Below are 18,732 nucleotides of genomic sequence, written 5' to 3'. Positions count from 1 at the left end.
CATCACCATCTGACGTACAAGTTACTTACTTGTTTGTGTATTTACAGACTCTTTCCACTGTCAGGTCCAGGACAGCAGGGATTTTATTTTGCAGCTTCTCCAGGGCATAAAAACAGTGCCGGGCACACAGTAGGCACTCAATAAATACTTGTTGAGAGTAGAAAGAGAATTGGACTAGATGTCAGAAGACCTGGATCCTAGTCACAGCTCTCCCAAACGACAGTCCTGTGGGCTTTAGCAAGACACATCCTCTTAAGCCTCAGGTGCCTCCTCTGTAAATTGGGGGTGATCATCTCGGCCCTTCCCCGCGGCTGACAGCACTGCTGTTAAGGATCAAACAGTGCGTCTCAAACTTTAACGTGTCTCAGAATCACCTGGAGGGCTTGCTAAGATACCGGTGGCTGGGCTCCATACTCGGTTTCCTATTCAGTACGTCTGGGTGGGATGAGAAAATGTGCATTTTTAAAATGTCCCAGATGCTGCTGCTTCAAGAACCACTGACGAAGAGAGATGAAGATACAGGAGGCGCTTGTAGGCCTAAGGCCCGTCCCAGACAAGTATTGCACTGATGGCCCGGCAGGACATTCTGCGAGGGCAGAGTGGACGCATTTGTTCCTTAATTCAGTCAACGACCATTTAGGAGGCGCCAGGTTAGTCCCGGGTGCTGGGAGGTCAGCGGCCCGTGCCACAGGCCAGGCCCGTGAACGCGTGGACTCAGATCCTGGCCCAGTGGTTGGGAGCTCGCAGTGTGAGGAGGGCTGGGGCGGCCGCTCGGACCTCCGCACGCGGCGGGAAGTACCCGGAGCAGCGGGGAGGGCCGCAAGCGGGCGCCGAAAACGCAAAGGCAAACTCGGGAACTCGGCGGCGGACGCAGCTCGAAACTTCCCGGAACCCGCTGTCCAGCCCCCGCCCCCGCCCCCGACGCTGGCTATTGAGGCGTGCCCTCGCCCTGGGCGCGCGCCCGGCACACAGTAGGCGCGCGGCCCGGCCCTCCGCACGCTGCTGACACACAGTAGGCGCGCGCGCGCGCGGGCGGGCGGAAGGGGGGCGCTGGCGTGCGGTATCCGGGGGCGGAGCCGGCAGAGCCGGCAGAGCCGGCTGGGCCAGCCGCGCAGACGGACGCGGGCCGCTGGCCGCGATGGGGGAGGGCGGGCTGCCCCCGGCCTTCCAGCTGCTGCTGCGCGCCTGCGATCAGGGCGACACGGAGACGGCGCGGCGGCTGCTGGAGCCGGGTGCTGCGGAACCGGCGGAGCGCGGCGCGGAGCCCGAGGCGGGCGCGGAGCCGGCGGGGCCCGAGGCGTCCGGGCCCGGGGCGGGGTCGGCGGCCGGAGCGCCGGTGCCCGTAGATTGCTCGGACGAGGCGGGCAACACGGCGCTGCAGTTCGCCGCGGCCGGGGGCCATGAGCCGCTGGTGCGCTTCCTGCTGCGACGCGGCGCCTCGGTCAACAGCCGCAACCACTACGGCTGGAGCGCGCTCATGCAGGCGGCCAGGTGAGGGGTCTGGGGCGCCAGGGCGTCCGGGGTGGTGTCCAGCGGCCCCCGGGGCGCGGGCGGGCTCAGGCGGCCGGACCTGCCCGGCGGCCCCCCGCAGATGCCCCGGGAGGTAAAGAGTGAAGGACTGGTTTGAGAGAATTGTAATGGTAAATTTTGAGTAGCTTGGGATACAACGAGAAGTGGACGCTCTTTCTAAGAAAGTAAAATCCGAATCTTAGAAACATTGGCCTTTCAAAACACAATCTGGAGACAGCAAATAGAATCTTAGAGACTTAGAACCTTAGTGATGTCCATTTATTACTTCTTGCAACAAGGGTTTTCTAAGAAACTACCTACAACCCTAGCTTGGCGTTCGGGATGCTGCGGTACCCAGATAAAGTTCCCACTGGAGCAGCTCACATGCCATTGGGTAGGCCAGGTAAAGGAACAGCTTTCATGGGGAAAATTGTGGGAGCTTTTGGAGAGCAGACTCAGTTTCAGGAAGCGGGGGAAGGTTTCTGGTAAGGATGATGTATGTATTCAAGTCGAGACCTAAGGATACCTAAGAATTGGCCTGGATGGAAGAAGTGGTAGGTGAGAAAGGGGTGATAGGAGGCCCGTGCAAAGGTTTGGAAGCCAAAGTGAAATAGGCATTGGTAGGACTGCTAGAACGATGTTGTGGCTGGGAGGGCCTGGGAGTAGTGGGAGATGCACCGTGGCAAGGCCACGAAAGGTGAGCTATCCTAAGGACACTGGGAAGTAATGGAAGTTTCTAGGCAGAGCAACTGACAGAATGAGATTTATGTTTGCAAAGATCACTTCCACTGCACTGTGAGGATGGATTGGAGGGGTGAGCTAGAATCAGAAAGGCTGGTTAGGAGGGGATTGCAGCAATCCAGGAAGAGGTGATGGTGTCCTGGACCAGAGCAGAGATGGCGGTGCGAGAGCAAAGCAATGAGTTTGAGATGTACTCAGGAAGTAGGATGAACCGGACTTGAAACTCTGGTATAAAGAAAGTCTGGTATACAGTGAAGTCTCTCACTCCTGTCAGCCAACTACTTAGGTCTCACCCAGTTTCTTGGAGAAATTCCCCAAGGAGGGAACAAGTCATTTGTAATTTTGATGGATATTGCCAAATTGCTCTCCATACAGGTTTATTAGTTTCCTGTGGCTGCTGTAACAACTTACTACAAAGCCAGCAGCAATCACATCACTCCAACCCCTGCTTCGTCATCACATCTTCTGCCTCCTTTGCCTCCCTCTTCCACATTTAAAGGACCCTTGTGATTCCACTGAGCCCACCTGGATAATCTCCCCTATCTCAAGGTCAGCTGATTAGCAGCCTTAATTCTATCTGCAACCTTAATTTCCCCTTTGCCATGAAACCTAACATATTTACAGGTTCTGGGGATTAGGATGTGGAGATCTTTAGGGAGCCCATTATTCTGTTGACCACAGTAGTATTAACCAGTTTACCCTCCTGGCAGCAGTGTATGTGAGTGCCTTTTTTTTCCTGCACCCGCTCCAACAGAGTATATTATCAAACTTTTGGATTTTTGTGTCTGATGAGTGAAAAATATCTCAGTGTGGCTGTGACTTGCATTTGTTAAATTGAGTGAAATGAAACATCTTTCCATATGTATGAGCCATTTGTTTTTCTAAAAGGCGTTGAAATCACAACATTCTTACCCATAATCTTCTCATTGTGACCCGATTATATTTTATTTCTGAGTTCATTTCCAAGTGTTACATGGTTGTTCTAGTTTAATTTGTATTTCTGGAAAATTTTTATTCTGCATTATTTTCATCGTTAAATATATCGTTTTCAACTGCTGTGTGATATTCCACCCATGTGCACTACTGTGGTTTGCTTAACCATTCCTTAGCCCTTGGGTATTTATTTCAGTCTGTAAACACACCTAGGTAATGCATCCCAGTTGTAACACTTGGGCTGCCCATTCACACGGGTAATGCAGTGTTTTGTGCACCTATCAGTGTGTTGTGACTCTGTCTTAAGACACTTGATCTCTTGCCTGGAGCAGTCTGGGGTGCCCATAAAACCTTTTGGGCTATGGACCTTACTTCTGAGGTTCCCTTTCTCTCTTAGTGGCCCCATCCACTCTTCCAGGCTTTAAAACTCCAGTAGGTCCTCAACCAAGTACCCGTCTGGGCCTTAGCATCTCTCCTTCCCCTCTGCGTTAGTCCAGGCCACACATTTATAAGTGGCCTCCCACTGCTCTCTCTTCTTCCAGGTGTGCCTTCTGTAATCCATCCTCTGCAGAGCTTCCAGATCTTTCTGAAATGAATGTTTGGTTGTGCCTCTCCTGTGATAGCTCCCCTAGTCAGAGCCCTTAGCATGGCATTTGAGGCTCTCACATTCAGACCTCTTCCCAAATCCTTCTCTTCTCCTTTCCCCCTGGCTTCCTAAATTCAGGCCAAGATTATATCATCCAGGCCTTCTCTTGTGTCTCCCTGCACGTTCTTTGTTTTTGTTTTTTAAAGTTAACGTTTATTGAGCATTTACTGTGTGCCAAGAATTTCATCTCCACTTTATGAATGAGAATTTGACATTACAAAATCTGCTCATGAGCATTCAGCTAGTCAGCAGATTTGGGGAGACAAGCCGCAGAGCCCTCACCATATAACCATGTATTGGAAACCTCTTCCTCCCCTTCTCCCCTCAGTGAGTGAAGCCCCCCGCTTCCTCCCAGCTTAGCTTCTTCTGGGAAGCCTGCCATGATATCCCCCCTGTTCTCTGGTCTCTCAGCCCTGGGCAGGCCTCTGCAGTAGTGCCCACCACTCCCACGTTATAGCTGGTCACCTTTGTCAGTGACACCCAAACCTGGCCGTACATCAGAATCATTGGGACGCTTTTCCAAATCAGATTCCTGAGTTCCCTTTCAGGGATTGTGATTCAGAAGACCCAGGGGAGGGACAGGGACTCTGTGTGACAAGAGGCTCCCCAACAACGATTCTCCCACATGGTAGGATTGGGAGCCACTGCTGCGCACCTAATCTCTGAACTCCCACCTGGAACGGAGGAGCCCTTAGTGAGCCCCGGGGGCCTTGCTGAGTGAGATTTATGTCTGCAGCACCTGGTTTGCTGCAGGGTGTCTCAAAGACCCTGATCACCAGTTTTTTGCTGTTAACCAAGTTCTGCAGGATGGTCAAAGTCATCTGATTAATTTCATCTAATGAAATTTGTTAACCTTGATGGGACAGGAGACTCAAGTTAAGCTGAACTCTGCTAACTAATAATTTAACCTTTTTAGAGGGTTTTTCTTCTTCTCTACAAGTTGGTGTTGTAAAAAGAGCTGGAATTTGTGGTCCAAGTGTCCTGACTTTGTCACTTGCAAATCGAAAGGCTCTGGACTAATTACGTTCCTCTTTTTTCCTCCATTTATCTTACAGGTGCTATTTTGGAAGCGTTAGCTATGACATACTCTCTAGTTTACTATGGTAGAATGGGATAGTCCTATGAGATGATGAGAATTGACTCAACCTTTAGCTGAGCCTAGACAGGGCCTGGGTACTTTAAAATTTATTGTACTTCAGTTTGTGATACTGACCATCTGGACTGTCTGTGCTGGGTTGTGCTCAAGCATTCGCTTGCCTAACCTGCATCGAGAGCTCAGTGTTGAGGAATAATATGTAGGGAGACTTCCTAAAGGATACACAGTTTGTCTGACCCTTGGGTCAGGACGGCCAAGCGCATGGCTGTGTGTCAACACGTTCCAGTCTTATGCTCTTTCTCCTTGAAAGTAGATAGGCCTCAGAGATGGCACTCCCGGCAGCCACCACTTTCAATGAAGTGAGCATCTATTTATCTCCCCAGCTCTCTGTGTTCCAAAGCTCGTCATTGCATCAGGACCATTAGAGGCCCTGTGCCTGGACTGCACTTTGGTCTCTTGTGAGTGTTTTAGCATCAGAGATGGTTTCATTCATGTTTTTTTTCCTATTCTTTTTTTTTTTTTTTTTTTGCAGTACGCAGGCCTCTCACTGTTGTGGCCTTTCCCGTTGCGGAGCACAGGCTCCGGACGCGCAGGCTCAGCGGCCATGGCTCACTGGCCCAGCCGCTCCGCGGTATGTGGGATCTTCCCAGACCGGGGCACAAACCCGTGTCCCCCGCATCGGCAGGCAGACTCTCAACCACTGCGCCACCAGGGAAGCCCTTTTTTTTCCTATTCTTAAAATGATAACCTTTGTTGAGCACTTAGTTTGTGTCAAGCACTGTGCTAAGTACTTCAAATGAATTAACTCATTTAGGCCACACAGAATCTGAGGAAGTAGGTACTGTTGCCTTCCCCATTTTACAGATAAAGAATTGAGGCTCAGAGAAGTTAGGTTACTTGCCCAAGGCCACTCAGCTAGTAAGAGACAGAGTCAGATTCACACCTAGGCAGGTGCTCCAGAGCCTATGCTCCCAGAGTCTGCTCTCAGCCATGAATCCTGTAACTCACCGTTTTCCTCTTGGTGTTGGCCACAAGGAAGCCACTTGCCAAATTTGCTAAACGCTAAAGGGACAGCTTATTTGGTGTTTACCTGGGCTCTAATTTCACCCTTGGCTTCCTTACTTTCCTTCTCCTGCCCTTCTCCGCCTGCTAGCATGGCAGAGCTGCCCTCTCAGCCCAGGGCTTTGAGTGGGAGTGTGTGCCAGGTCTTTCAATACAGGTGTTAATTGCTGAAATTAATTGGTAATCGTAGCAGCTGCTCAGAAAGCCCTGAGTGTCCCTATCTTCAGTAGTTACCTATTAGAAGCTTAGCATCCACAAAATTATCTCAGCCTTCATTGAATCCTTTTATATTTTCAGCCTAATTGAATGACCTCTTGGGCTACTCATGAGTTCAGAAAGCATTCCAAGTGTCAGCATTTCTGCTGAAATTCAGCGCTTTTCCTCCTTTGTGAGTTTGTTATACCAGAAAAAGTGGGGTTTGGGATTTTAGGGTCTAGGTTCAAGTTTTGACTCCATCACTTCCAAATTGAGAGATTCTGGATTATTGCTCTCCATTGTAATCTTCAGTTTCCTCATCTGTGAAATAGGCATTGTCAGTTTATCTCAGGGCTTACTAAGATCCAATAGACAAAAACAGGATTTTTATCTCTTATCTGCTGTCAGGGATTATGCTAGATTTTATCTCATGCTTGATGACTAAGTAGAGAAATCTTTTTTTTATTTTTTAATATTTTTGGCTGCATTGGGTCTTAGTCGTGGCGTGCGGGGTCTTTGTTTGCGGCTTGTGGGCTTCTGTCTAGTTGTGGCGTGCGAGTTTTTTCTCACTAGTTGTGGCGTGCGGGGTCCAGAGCGCATGGGCTCTGTAGTTTACGGCATTCTCTCGTTGAGGCGCGAGAGCTCAGTAGTTGTGGGGTGCGAGCTTAGTTGCCCCGCGGCATGTGGGACCTTAGTTCCCTGACCAGGAATCGAAGTTGCGTCCACTGCCTTAGAAGGCGGATTCTTTACCACTGGACCACCAGGGAAGTCCCTAAATAGTGTAATCTTTTAAAGTTATCTACTCCAATGGAGGATACACCAGTTCTTCAGCCATTTCTGTTGCCTGTCTGGGGACCAGCCTCTGTGTGGTTATGCCAACTGTTCATTCACTCACTCATTCATTTCACAAAATTTACTGAGCTCTGCTGTGGGTCTTGTCCTTGGAGAGTGCACAGTCTAACAGGAAGACACAATTATAGAAGGAGGGAGGGCCCAGGTACATCAGTAGGGGTGAGGACAGGGGATTGTGGGTGTTCAAGTGAGGGACACCTGAACTGATGTGGGGAGATGATCTGGAAGCTGCCCAGAGGAGGTGAGATCTGAGCTGAATCCTGCAGCAGGATAACGGGTGTGCTTAGACCCGTAGACAAGGACAGGAGGGTACTCTGGTCAGTAAGGGAGGGTGGCAGAGGCATGGGAGGAGTATAACTGCTGAGTGCAGGTGAGCATGGCAGTGCAGTGTGGGAGGGGGAGGAAGTAAGGTTGACAAAGTTGGCAGGCCTTTTCAGGCAGTGGGAAGTGGGGGAGTGGCCATGAGGTTTAGGTTTGGGGAATATCATTATGGAGGATGGGCAGGGAGACAGGCTGGGGTTGCAGCTCTCCACGTTTTTGCCAGATTCTGTCCACTCTTGGAGAAGAGGCCAGACAGGCCCAGTCCCCCTGCAGCTGGGGAAGCCAGTTCACCAAGCTCTCCCTCCGAGCTCCGCAGGCTGAGTGACCCGGTGCTGTTCAGGTTCACGTCTCAGAAGGTATTTGTAAGTTCAAAACAGAGTTCAACCTTGGCTCTGCCTCCACAGGGAGGAGGGAGGCCCTGGGTTTAGATGAAGCACAAAACCGCTTCCGTAAAGGAGGGAAACGCCACAAGAGATTCATTGGAGAAGCTACCTCGCAGATGGAGACCTCATGCCAGCATTACGGTCTTGTAAAACCTGGCACCGCTGGCCCCTCTCTTCTTGTTGTTCTTTCCTTTCAGTCCAAGGCTCCTTCCAGCTCTGAGCCCAGAAAGATTGCGCCAACCCCAAACGTTGCAAAACAGAACTCTTCTGCCCTCTGGCGGCAGACAATGGAAGAGATTTTGATGGGAAAAGGCATCTGTTTTCCTCTTCCTGGTATTAGAGTTGGTGGGTGCGTGTCTGTCTCCCCAGCGTCCCAGCCAGGCAGTCGCTCAAGCTTCCCTGGAGAGGGTCTGGTCCAGATTGGATTCTCAGCCGCCAGCAGGGGACATTCCAGCCAGAAGGTGGCAGCAGGCCTCTGGCGAGAGGTGCCCCCCGCCCGCCTCTGCTGACCACAGCTACGCCACACTTCTTGGCATGGGGTCCGCTGTCTCATCTCGAAGGACCTTCTGTGCATGTGTGTTTGGGGCTGGGAAGGGTAGATATGAGTCAGACATGGGTCCTGCCTGTAGGGAATGAGAACACAGAGAGGGAGCTTACCCAGCTCTGAAGCAGAATCACACGAACTCTCTGCGATGTGGGAAGCAGCGTGGTGTAGGGGAAAGCGGGAGGGCAGCAGGATTCAGACAGACCTGGGTTCTGACCCTGTGGCCACCTCTAACCAGCTGGGTGACCTTGGCCTGTTGTGTGATGTAAAATGTTTAAATGATTACGATTATAATAGCTAACATTTATGTGGTGCTTCCTGTGGCCAAGCACTGTTCTAGGTGCTTTATGTATATTTTATATTTATATATATTAATTCATTTAATCCTCCACAGCCCTTGAAGTAGATATAATCATATCCCCATTTTAGAGATGAGGAAATGAAGGCACGAAGAAGCTAAAATTCTTTCTCCAGGTAACGCAGCTAGTGGGTGGCAGAGCTGGATTGGAAATGAGACAGGGCAGTGCCTTGCCTTTGTGATGGTGTGTATGCAGGGCCAGCGCAGTGCTTGGCAGCAGAAGAAGACCTTTGATTATAAGCAGCTATTACAACTTTAATAGTTAACGATTCAATAATTAAATGATTACATGAGCTGTCTCCTCATCACTGCCCCATGTTTAGTGTCACTAATTGTCCATCTTCCTGGCAGATTTGGACATGTGAGCGTGGCACACCTCCTTTTGGATCATGGGGCTGATGTCAATGCCCAGAACCGGCTGGGGGCCAGTGTGCTCACCGTGGCCTCTCGGGGTGGCCACCTGGGCGTGGTGAAGCTGCTCCTGGAAGCCGGTGCCTTCGTGGACCATCACAAACCCTCAGGCGAGCAGGCGGGGGACAGCAGGGATGAACTCCTGGACGTCACGGCCCTGATGGCCGCCATCCAGCATGGACATGAGGCTGTGGTACGTCTGCTGATGGAGTGGGGTGCAGACCCCAACCACGCGGCCCGCACTGTGGGCTGGAGCCCGCTGATGCTGTCGGCACTCCTCGGGAGGCTTGGCACGGCCCAGCAGCTGGTGGAGAAGGGGGCCAACCCGGACCACCTCAGCGTGCTGGAGAAGACCGCCTTCGAGGTCGCACTTGACCGCAAGTACAGGGACCTTGCAGACTACCTGGACCCGCTGACCACTGTCAGACCCAAGACAGGTCAGGCTGCGCCACCGCTAAACTACCCGCTCGTCCCGCTGTGGCCTCACAGAGGACCCCAGATTGTGTTTAAATGGCAAACGCCGAGGGGTGGCCAAACAGAAGGGCATGTGGAAATCACAGTCCAGCCTGCGGGGTAGTGGGACTTAAGATGTGCCATGGGGGAGAATCAGGCAGGGGTGCCTGCCACGTGCAGGTTCCTGGCCCACCCTCCCTCCAGAGAGTGATTTGGTAGCTCTCAGAAGAGCCTGGAAACCTGCACAGCAAGGCCCCTCCTTCCTAACCAGATGATTCTGGTGCAGGAGGTTCTGGGATCCTTCTAGAATGGGTCAGCAAACTAATGTAAAGGACCAGATAATAAATATAGTATTTTAGGCTTTGTGGGCCACACAGTCTCTGTCGTAACCAATCAGTTCTGCTAGAATGAAAGCAGCCTACGTGATATGTCAAGGAGTGGGTGGGGCTGTGACTAGGAAAACCATCATTCTAAAAACAGGCACAGGGGTGGTTTTGGCAACCCCTGCTCTAGAACAGTGTGTCTAACCTCAGCTGCCAATGACCAGTCCCCAGAGACTAATTCACATAAAATTTAGCCTACTTTTCTGTTGTGTTTTTTCAACACCTATTAGTGTATACTGTTTCTTTTTTCTTTTTGCCATCTTTCTGGCACTTAAAGAGATGTCTAAACTTGCCATCTTTCTGGCACTTAAAGAGATGTCTAAACAATCCTTAGCAAATCTGCTACAGGACATATGTTTCAAAGCCTCTAGTTCATCATGTGCAGTAGAATCATGTAATGCAGAGTCACACAGCCTCAATACCCTCTGTCTGTGATGCTCTGATTTCAGTGGCAGGCCTGAGACAGCCTGGGCTGTAAGGCTGGGCTGCGGCATGAGAGCACGTAGGACTGAAAGGTAAAAATTGGAAGAAAAGGTCATCAGACAGATAGGCTAAAAAGACTTGAAAGTGTTGAAAGGTTTGAACCATCCAAAGAATATGCAGTAGTACTGTCAATCACTTTGTAAATCAACTACACTTCAATTAAAAAAAAATTCAAATGGCCAATTAAAAAAAGTTCCATCAATCAAAAGATGCTGCACATTTGGGAAATGCTTATTAGAAATACACTATCGGGTCAAAAAACTGAAATAAACATGTGGAAAAACCCTGTAACAACAGAGAGATGGTGAAAATGAAGAGAACGCAAAACAGAAAGGAAAAAGTAGTAGTTTAGGAAAACCAATCTGGAGCCAGGAGACCTCTTTACTTTGTGCAGATTGGGCAAGTGAGGTCCAGAGAGAATAGAGGCTGGTCAAAGGTCACATACCGGTTAGAAGCTGAGTGACACTCAGAAGGTGAGGGAATCCATGGGCAGAGCATGGGGATGTGACTCCGCCCAGTAGCAGCACTTGTAGGGCCTCTGGGAGCTGGGCATGCTTGTAACTCTCTGAGCCTTCCTTTGCCTCTTGTGTAAAATGGGGTTAATGACAACTACCAGGTGGTCATGAGCAGAAAATAAGCTGGCCTCTGGGGTGTGAGCCCTTGGGCTGGAATGTAATAGCAGTTCACTGTTAGGTCCTGGGGAAGAGTTGCAGTTGGAAGGTAGGGCTCCAGCCTCACACAGGGTATTTTCCTTGATGCAAGGCTGCTGCCCTCCTTTAAAGGCTTTGGTTCTGTTTGTCTCTGTAGCCAAGATCGGGAAGGGAGCTGTCTTCTCTCGTCCCTGCTCTGCCAATAGGCAGACTCTTGCCTCACCCCCCCACCCCGGGGAGGTTGGCTTCAGCCATGTTGCAGGTGAGGGAGATCAGACAGCCCCCTCAGGGCCTCCACCCTAGAAGTCGACAGTCTGGAACTTGCACCCTGCCTGTAGCCACTGAGCTGTGCCTCTTGTACTGCTTATTCTCCTCCTTCCTCAGATTTCCCCCAGCTGGCGTTCTGGGGTCTTAGCTCCCCACGTGCCTCCTTAGGGACTGCCCTGGCACCCTGGGAAGGCGATGCCCTCATCTCCTCAAGGTGCGGTGGGGCAGACACGGTGGTGGGCGTGCCCAAGGTCACCCTCTACCAGGATCCACCCAGCCTTGCCTGTGCTGGCCAAGGGACTTTGGACCAGCTGCCTGCGTTCTCTAAGCTTCTGTTTCGTCATCCATAAGTGGGGGACGGGAGTACCCCCTGCCTCACAGGACTGCTGTGAGGATGAAGTGAGGCCATCCCAGCCCAGAGGGAGCACGTGAGAGATGCTGGCAGCTGCCTCACCCGTTACTGTAGCCATTCTATTTGATGGGACCGGGTCATGGTTACGAGCTGACTTCCCCATCGTGTAGACCTGGGTTTGAGGCTCAGCTCTCCCACTTTGTGGCTGGGCGGCCTTGTGTTCATTGTCCCTCCAGGACTCCAGTGTCCTCTTTCATAAAACAGCCATAATAAATGCACTTACCTTGTGAGGTCCTATGAGCTGTGGTAAGATAATGCCTGTAAAATACATACTCCAGTGCCTGGCACATAAAGAGCAGTGAGTGGAAGCTACCAAAATGGATGTTTATTGACCATTCATTCATTCTGCTACTCTGCAAGTATTTGAGTGCCTACTATGTACCAGGCACTGTTCTAGGCACCAGCAAACAAATCAGACCTAATCCCTGCCCTTGAGGTTGTTGGCCTCTGTAGGCAAGACAGCCAAGAAACAGGAAATAAGCATATTAAATAAAATAAGTTACGTAGTACGGTAGGTGGAAGTACCATCGTGGGGAAGAAAACAAACGGGCGAGGTGGAGGGTGTGGGAGCAGTGGAGTTGGGGTGATATAGGCCACCGTATGAAATAGGGCTGTTGGGTGGCCCCCTTGAGGTGAGAGTTCAGCCTACTTGCAGGAGCTAAGGAAGTGCTCCATGCGGCCTCTCAGGGAAGAGCCTTCATGTAGGACAGCAGCAAAGGCAAAGGCTGTGTTACTCATAATGACAGATTATTAAATGAATAACATTAGGCCCCAGCTTTTTTTGTGAGATGCCAGGAAATCCACCCCCCACCGGGGCCTTGGAGATCCCCAGCTCTCTCCCTTGTATTAGCTGCAGGACAGGATATCTTTGAGGCTGTAACTGTCCTTGTGACACCTTCCCCACCCCAACTGTGGTTGTTCTTTGGGCTCTGGAAGGGTCCCTGGAGTTGCTCTGATACTGATGCAAAAACTGGAGCCTGGAGTGAGGAAAGGACCAGCCCAGGGTCATTGGGCATCAGGCACAGGTGCCCCAGCTTCCTGGGGTAAGACTAGACTGTCAGTGATCCATTGGCACCAGAAGGTTGCTTAGCCACCAACACTAGGGCCAGGTGACACACTCTTTTCTGTCAGAGGGTCTTGGCATGAGAAGGCCCTGGTCCACAGCAAATTAGACTCTGAAACACTTAAAGGAACGAGACATATTTTTTGAAACCAAAATACAGAATCATTTCTTAATAGTATTTCAAAAGCAAAATTAGACACTTGGTTCCATGGCCCTGTGTATACTTCCTTATAAGAGCCCTGAAGTTAACTAATACGTTTTCTGGGGTGGGTGCTGGTCACTGGGAAAGATAACAAAAATTGCTCTTCTTTTTAGAATAGAGCCTAAGAATTTCTGAAGCATTTTCCCATCTATATTATCCACCCCTGCAACAACCACATGGTCCCCATGTTAGTGTGTTGTCCGCAAAATAATGATGAGGAGACAGATCTCTCTGGAAACATGCATTCAGATTCGGGTACTCTGACTCCAGATTCCGTGCTCCTTGTGCCACGCTGCACCTTCCTCCCAGCTGCCGGAGGGGGCTGATCTGGACCAGGGATTTGGCCCAGAGTCACAGGTTTCCTCCTGCAGCTGCTCCATCCCCCCCGGAGTTAGTCAAAGGAAGTCCTACATTTGCACACCAGCAAAGAGCCTGGTCATGAGGAGGGATGCTTTCTGACAGGAAGGAGCAGGGTACCCGCTAGCTCAAGCTTCGAGGAAGATGACAGAGAGCAGATGAGGGAGGGGCTAGCCCTGGGTGGGCGCAGCAAGGCCCAGCACGAAGACATCAGTTGGGCAGTCGCCTGCTGGGAGCTGCATCTGCAAGTCTGGGGTAGGGGTGACTTCCAGAATCATTCAGATGGCTGCTTATTTGGGAAGGAAAGCAAATATTAGCATTGGCTCTTCTGGTGGCCACGACCATGACCTCCTCTGGGATTAGCTGCTCAGTGTCTCAGGGGTCCTCTGCTCTGGAATTACCTCATGGTTGTACATTTAGTTTTTATAATAAAAGAATCATTGTCTCTTTTTAAAATCTTCATAGGAATCCAGATTTTTCCAAGACTGTACTTTTCCGTTCTATCTGAGAAAGGCCATCCCAAAGTTTTGAATGCGTAAAAATGACTGCTTTATGAGTCGTGGGATCGGGAAATGGTCTGCTCATACATGTTTTCTTGGCCAGATGACTTCCCACGGTCTGTGTCGGAAGCATTTTCAGACACTCTGACAATAACCCTTCCAGAAGGTCTGCTGGAGTCATCTCAGGTCTCTGATTAGACTGCTTTTGAGAAGCAGATCATTTTTAAAGCTAGGCTGGGTTGTTACACCCTTGTGACTTTTCTGTTGTTTCAAACCTTTCCGTGGTTAACTTGTAAAATCTTTGTTTACCCAGATGAGGAGAAAAGGCGACCTGATATTTTCCATGCATTGAAAATGGGTAAGCGCTTTAGAAAATCTTTTTGGATATTTAAGAATACAGTGCTATTTTTTTCCAACCTAATTAATATTTACATAGTCCTTTTCAAGGCCACCCAGAGTATTTGAGAAAGAAACAGGCATTTGGTTGTTTCCTGACTCTAGTTTCACCCAGGGAGGTTCAGACCCTGGAGTCTGGTAGTCATGCTGTTTTACACACAGATTCCAGACTGCTCTCTCAGGCCCCCTCTACCTCTCCGGCTAAACCCTGTGGCTATGTCCTGGTTTTTACTTACCTCTGAAATGCCTGGCTGCCCACCTACCCACTCCACTCTCTTTGTACTGAAGGGCTGTTGAGCCTAATATTGCCTCTCCTGAAATAGACACCCCACCTCCAGGAAGCTCGCCCTTCTCCTCACCTCTCAGGGAGACCTGAGCTCTCCTTCCCCATGCACGTTGCCCTTCATCACCATTCTTTTAAGATATCAGTAACATTTCTCTCTTTTGGTAAAGCTGTTTGTGTGCTTGCCTCCGTCCCTCCTAGACGGGATTTGAGAGTGCAGGCTACCTCTGATTCATCTTTGTAGCCCCTGCGATGCCCAGTAGCCCAGTGCAGAGGCTGGCTTAGCACATCTGTTCTGTTACATGAAACCACTGGGTAAATAATCGTGCGGTGCCAGGCCCACGGATCACCGGGACTTCTGCTTCTGCTTCTGTTTGCAGGGAACTTCCAGCTGGTCAAAGAGATTGCCGATGAAGACCCCAACCACGTGAACCTGGTTAATGGGGATGGGGCGACCCCACTGATGCTGGCAGCAGTCATGGGGCAGCTGCCTCTGGTGCAGCTACTGGTTGAGAGGCATGCTGACGTGGACAAGCAGGACAGCGTGCATGGCTGGACGGCCCTCATGCAGGCCACCTACCACGGGTCAGTGCCAGCTCCACTCCCTCCGTGGGGAAGCTAAGATGTCCCGAACTGAAATAGCGTTCCTGATGGGCTTCTGGTACCGAGATGCTACAGATAAGCCCCCCAATTATGAAGATGTTGAAGCATTCAAAAAAGACTAAAAGCCACGCAGGCTCGGTCTATCCTGCAGTCCTACCCTTTGTGTCCAGATTTCCTGTTGCCTTGGCACACAATTTCACCTGTGGCCATGAGAAACCATGCAGAAGGAAGGTTTTATACTGAAAGATAAGTTGCTGTGGGTTGGTTTCAGTTGAGCAAACAGATTAGTTCTTTTGGAGTTTCACACTGATGTATATAGCAGCCCCCCTGTTGCCCCTGTTGGGAATGAACATCGGCCATTTGTCCCACTGGCTTCTCGTCTGATGGTGAGGCTTGTCCTAGCCCTCGTTTTGCATTGGCGTTGGCGTCGACTGGTGCTTCTGAATCCCTTCTCATCCAGTCATCCCTCTGGATGCCGCCTCCTTGGGGTGGGCTTGACCAAGAGGCAGGGATCTGCATACAGCCTTATACCTGCTCAGTGATCTGATTCCAAGTTAGGGGCTCCACCCTTGTCCTGCTTCAGGTGATCAGAGCAGTCTCCTGCATCCTTTTGAAGTGGTTTCTTTCCTCATTTGATAGGCCTCAGACTTCCACATCAAACACCCTGGCCTGCAGGAGGCCTCACGTTTCAGCTGCAGGAGTCCTGATTTGGGGCTAGAGGGGCAGGGCCTGCATGTGGTCCTGGGGACCAGTAGTTTTGGGGCAGAGCCCTTGGTGTTTGTTTTGTTTGTGGAAGGAGCACTCAGGCTTTGATTTCTGTCATGGCTGTCCACAGTGTAGGGAACAAGGGCTGGGAGACACAGCTTTCCAAGCCCTTTTACAGGTGCAGAGATGCTGCTGTAGTTAAAGCCACCACTCATGTTGCCCAGAAGCAAGGCCATGCTTTCCCTTTCAGTGGGTCTCACTCTGGCTTTTTCTTTCTTCCACAGGAACAAGGAGATTGTCAAATATCTGCTAAACCAAGGAGCTGATGTCACTCTCCGTGCAAAAAACGGGTACACGGCCTTTGACCTAGTGATGCTGCTGAGTGATCCTGGTGGGTTGTTTCTGGAAAAGAGTTTTAAGCCTGCCGGTTTCTCTGGCTGGGAATGGAGATAATCACCTGTGATTAAGCACTTGCTTATTCAAGGGGGAAGCCACTCTCAAACTCCCAGAGCTCCCCACACAGCCTCAGGCAAGTCTTCACTCCTCCCAAGGAGGGTGGAGCTGGGACCAGGTAGTCCCTAAGGCCTCTGTGGGCTCCAGCCTTCTGGGAGTCTCAGGAGGGAAGGCCTTGGCAGTCTGCACAAATCCTAGATTGTTATTTGTGCTCCCAGCCAGAAACTGATTTACTCAAGAGGAAACAGGCCCCTCTCACGAGCAGAATCAGACAAAGCAGTGACCCCCGTGGCTTAATTGTATAGGTGGAGGCTCAAGGTCAAGGGTCCTGTGCTGGAGGTGTCACCATTACTAAGCCCCCAGCTGGCACCTCAGGCCCTCCCCTTTGACAGGCCTTCCTCTGGGACCTGGGGCTTCCAATTAGCCAGCTCAGGGGGCAGGGTCTGTCTTACCTATTGTCTCTCTCGTGACCCCCGAGTTTCAGCCCAGAGCGGGAGAAGCTGGGAGGCCCTCCTGGCCCGCAGGCTCTGAGCCCTGAGCCGGATTCCAAGCAGCTGGCGGTGGAGGGGAGGACTTTGCCTCCTCGGTGTCTGGTGGAGGGACTCCTGCGGCCTCCCTTAGCTGTGGAGGGGGCAGGCCGAGCGCCCTTCCTCACTGCCAGCATCACCTCCCTCGCCACCCTCCCCTCCTGTGGGCCCCATGCACCACAGATACGTGCTGGTCCTGTGGTGTCCTTGAAGAGCAGCGAGGGCAGCAGAGCTTCTCGTCTGCTTGTAGAGGGGAGGAGCCTGGAGTCTGGGAAGACTTGAGCCCTGCGAGAGAGGTAGGGCCCTCCACGCAAGTGCAATGATCTCGCTCCTCACGTGCCGAGGGTTCACATCATTCAGAATCAGTCTCCCGGGGACCCCGGGCTCCTCCCACACACGCTTTCCTCTGACAGACTCGTTTCTTTCCCTGTGTCTCTTCCCGCCCCCCCGCTTCTCCCCCACTCCCTTTCCCAATAAAACAATCTACCCCAATGGATTTTTTTTTTCCTAGTGGGTTTTCAAATGAAGTTTTTGCCTGAAATTTTCAAAGAAACACATGTTTATTATTGAACACTTGGAGAGAAAAAAAGGAAACAGTCATCAAGAGCGAAGCATATTAATAGTTGGTAGTATTTTCTTCTCAGTCCTGTTTGTTGTTTTTTCAATAGCCTAGTTGAGTTAATAATAACTAATACTACTTAACCTTTCTTAAGCACTTACTGTATGTTAGGAATTACCTCAAATCCTCCAGATACCTTTATGTGGTGGTACTAATGTCACCTCTTAATCTACCTGCAGTTACGTGGCCAGGGAGGAACAGAGGCAGAATTCAAACCTTGGTCATCTAGCTGTAGAGCCTGTACTTTTTTTAAAAAAAAACAACAGCTGTTTTATTTTACTTATTATTTGTTTTTAATAAATTTATTTATTTTTGGCTGCGTTGGGTCTTTGTTGCTGTGCATGGGCTTTCTCTAGTTGCAGCAAGTGGTCTTTGTTGCGTTGCACGGGCTTCTCATTGCGGTGGCTTCTCTTGTTGCGCAGCACAGGCTCTAGGCACGTGGGCTTCAGTAGTTGTGGTGCACGGGCTTAGTTGCTGCGCGACATATAGGGTCTTCCCGGACCAGGGCTCGAACCCGTGTGCCCTGCATTGGCAGGCGGATTCTTAACCACCGCATCACCATGGAAGTCCCGAGCCTGTACTTTTTTAAACCCACCACCCCTCTGCCTTCCTGGTAGGACAGGACTTCTGGCTTTTATTTCTGGTTAAGTGGGCTAAGCCCTGCTCACCTGTTTGCCACCTTTTGAAGAGCCAGTGGAGAGGCAGGGACGCCTTGATCCTGGAGTAACACAGGCTCTGGAGCTGTGGGGCTGAATTCTCAGGCTGATGGGGGTCATCTTGGGCCCCTACCCCATGGCCCGACAGACATATTTGCAGGTAAAATGCTGCCTTTTGTGTCCATAGACACGGAACTTGTTCGACTGCTGGCATCTGTCTGCATGCAGGTGAATAAAGACAAAGGCCGGCCCAGCCACTCACCACCCCCGCCCCACTCGAAGGTCCGACAGCCCTGGAGTGTCCCAGTGCTGCCTGATGACAAAGGCGGACTTAAGGTTTGCCTTTTCTTGTCTTAAATGGAGTCAGAGAGCCAGGCCAGAATGGGTGAAGGGGGGAGATGCTTGCTGCTTCCTTGTTACCCAGGGCTGATGTAGGCTGGGATGAGGGGCCCAGTAGGGGCAGGAAGTAAGCTGGAGGTGAGCAATAGGGAACGGTGGGGACGAGGGAAAACTGGGGTGATCGTAACCACTTAGTGGCCTTAGTGGCTGCTTTGCAAGCATGTGGGTCCATGTTGCCACATGTTCCCATCTTTTTCAGGAGAAACTAGAAACCCAGATTTTGATGCAGAGACACAATTTGTAAATGTAGGGAATTTAAACATTTTTTTT

General features: G+C 50.8%; 1 protein-coding gene across 3 annotated transcripts in view; it reads left to right on the top strand.

The window, feature by feature from the left end:
• Window positions 1–1,052: 1,052 nt before the first annotated feature.
• Window positions 1,053–18,732, top strand: part of ANKS6 (ankyrin repeat and sterile alpha motif domain containing 6) — a 61,993-nt gene continuing 44,313 nt past the window's right edge. For 2 of the 3 annotated variants that reach the window (XM_059070979.2, XM_059070978.2), the window contains exons 1-6: window positions 1,054–1,491; window positions 8,992–9,488; window positions 14,135–14,179; window positions 14,881–15,085; window positions 16,093–16,199; window positions 18,251–18,399. In XM_059070979.2, the coding sequence (XP_058926962.2) occupies window positions 1,139–1,491; window positions 8,992–9,488; window positions 14,135–14,179; window positions 14,881–15,085; window positions 16,093–16,199; window positions 18,251–18,399 (1,356 nt within the window). In that variant the 5' untranslated portion in view covers window positions 1,054–1,138. Of the gene's footprint in view, window positions 1,492–8,991; window positions 9,489–14,134; window positions 14,180–14,880; window positions 15,086–16,092; window positions 16,200–18,250; window positions 18,400–18,732 lie in introns of all 3 variants that reach the window. The other variant, XM_067039758.1, reaches the window with a different exon arrangement.

This window comes from Kogia breviceps, chromosome 8 (assembly GCF_026419965.1).
Source record: "Kogia breviceps isolate mKogBre1 chromosome 8, mKogBre1 haplotype 1, whole genome shotgun sequence".
NCBI lineage: Eukaryota > Metazoa > Chordata > Mammalia > Artiodactyla > Physeteridae > Kogia > Kogia breviceps.
This window is presented reverse-complemented; position numbering and strand designations above follow the sequence as displayed.